At 52.1% G+C, this 1,286-nt stretch overlaps 1 protein-coding gene across 1 annotated transcript in view; it reads left to right on the top strand.

The window, feature by feature from the left end:
* The window catches only part of LOC103372617 (piezo-type mechanosensitive ion channel component 2-like), a 29,625-nt gene that overhangs the window by 14,853 nt on the left and 13,486 nt on the right, over window positions 1-1,286 (top strand). The window contains exons 20-22 of the mRNA XM_008302301.1: window positions 195-257; window positions 326-492; window positions 578-933. Coding sequence (XP_008300523.1) covers window positions 195-257; window positions 326-492; window positions 578-933 — 586 coding nt within the window. The remainder of the gene's footprint in view (window positions 1-194; window positions 258-325; window positions 493-577; window positions 934-1,286) is intronic.

Here is a 1,286-nt window from a genome sequence, read left to right as displayed (position 1 = left end):
TTGGACTAGTTTGGGACTGCTTACCAGAGCTACAGATGACAGATTTATAACTTTCTATCAGTCAGAAAAGAACATTTGCATCCTCCTGGTTCGAGTGCACACGGTCATGGTCAGTGTTGAACATGTTTTACCAACATTCTGTCAATAACGTGTTAAAGTGGGTTCTGTAGCAGTAACGTGGAGGTTCTCCTCAGAAACCGGGGTGATCGAAGTAACGGAGGAGGACGAGGAGGACGAGGAGCCGGAGGACGGACCAGGTAAAAGGTTTCCTTCTCTTTGAGACGTGTGGCCGACGAGTATCTTCAGCTGCCGTTGTGTGTTTCAGACACAGTGCTGCGTCGGTTCTCCAACACGCTGCGGTTCTGCTGGGTTCTGCTGTCGGCCCTGCTGGACTCTCTGACCGCCTGGCTCAGTGGTTTGTGTCAGGAACACATCGACATCTCCACCGTCCTCCGCATCGAGCGCTGCATGCTAACTCAACAGGCCAAGCAGGTACGCAGCAGAACTACGAATGTTCTTTCCAATGTGCCGCAAAAGTGGAGGACCTGCCTCAGCCGGTTCTCCGTCTGTGTTTCAGGGTAACGTGCCCAGCAGGGAAGCCATCAACGTTTACTACCAGGAGCAGATGATGAAGAGCTCCAAAGAGTCCGGCCTGGACTACAGTACCCATGAGGCCGAGCAGCAGGACGGCGAAGAGAAGGGAGGAAGCCCCGATGCTCATGAAGGAGAAGGAGGAGGTGAAACAGCAGAGGAGAAACCAGGAACAGAACCAGAACCAGAGAGTTCAGAGGCAGCAGGTGACCCAGCCATGGATGCTGAAGGTTGCCCAGAATGTCGAGTGGCTAAAACCAGCCAAAGGTCTCGACCCAAACTGTGGAGGATGGAGAGAGTCTGGTCCTCGTCCTCCTCAGAGAGCATCAGTGGGACGCACAGGTGGGTCCACCTGTGGTCAGCCTGTCGCACTGCATGATGGGGATTTGAGTTCTTCACAAACTGCCAGTTCACATTCAGAGATTAACTTCAGGCTCCACAGCAGGAACTGAACTAAAGTGAGTCCATCTTTCATTCCTGAACTTCTCTGGTTCCTTCAGTCTTTATCTGCTGACAGACTCAGTCACTAAGTTCTGCTCACATGTTCTGATGGAGGACACCAGAATCCACTAAGTTCTGCTCACATGTTCTGATGGAGGAGACCAGAGTCCACTAAGTTCTGCTCACATGTTTTCTGCTTCTGATGGACTCAGACCAGGACTCACACTGTCCAGGTCCTGGTTCCACTTGGTTCT

The sequence above is a fragment of the Stegastes partitus genome, unplaced genomic scaffold, assembly GCF_000690725.1.
Source record: "Stegastes partitus isolate 25-593 unplaced genomic scaffold, Stegastes_partitus-1.0.2 Scaffold1790, whole genome shotgun sequence".
NCBI classification, from domain to species: domain Eukaryota; kingdom Metazoa; phylum Chordata; class Actinopteri; family Pomacentridae; genus Stegastes; species Stegastes partitus.
The sequence above is the reverse complement of the archived record's forward strand: the minus strand, read 5'-3'. Positions and strand labels throughout refer to the sequence as shown.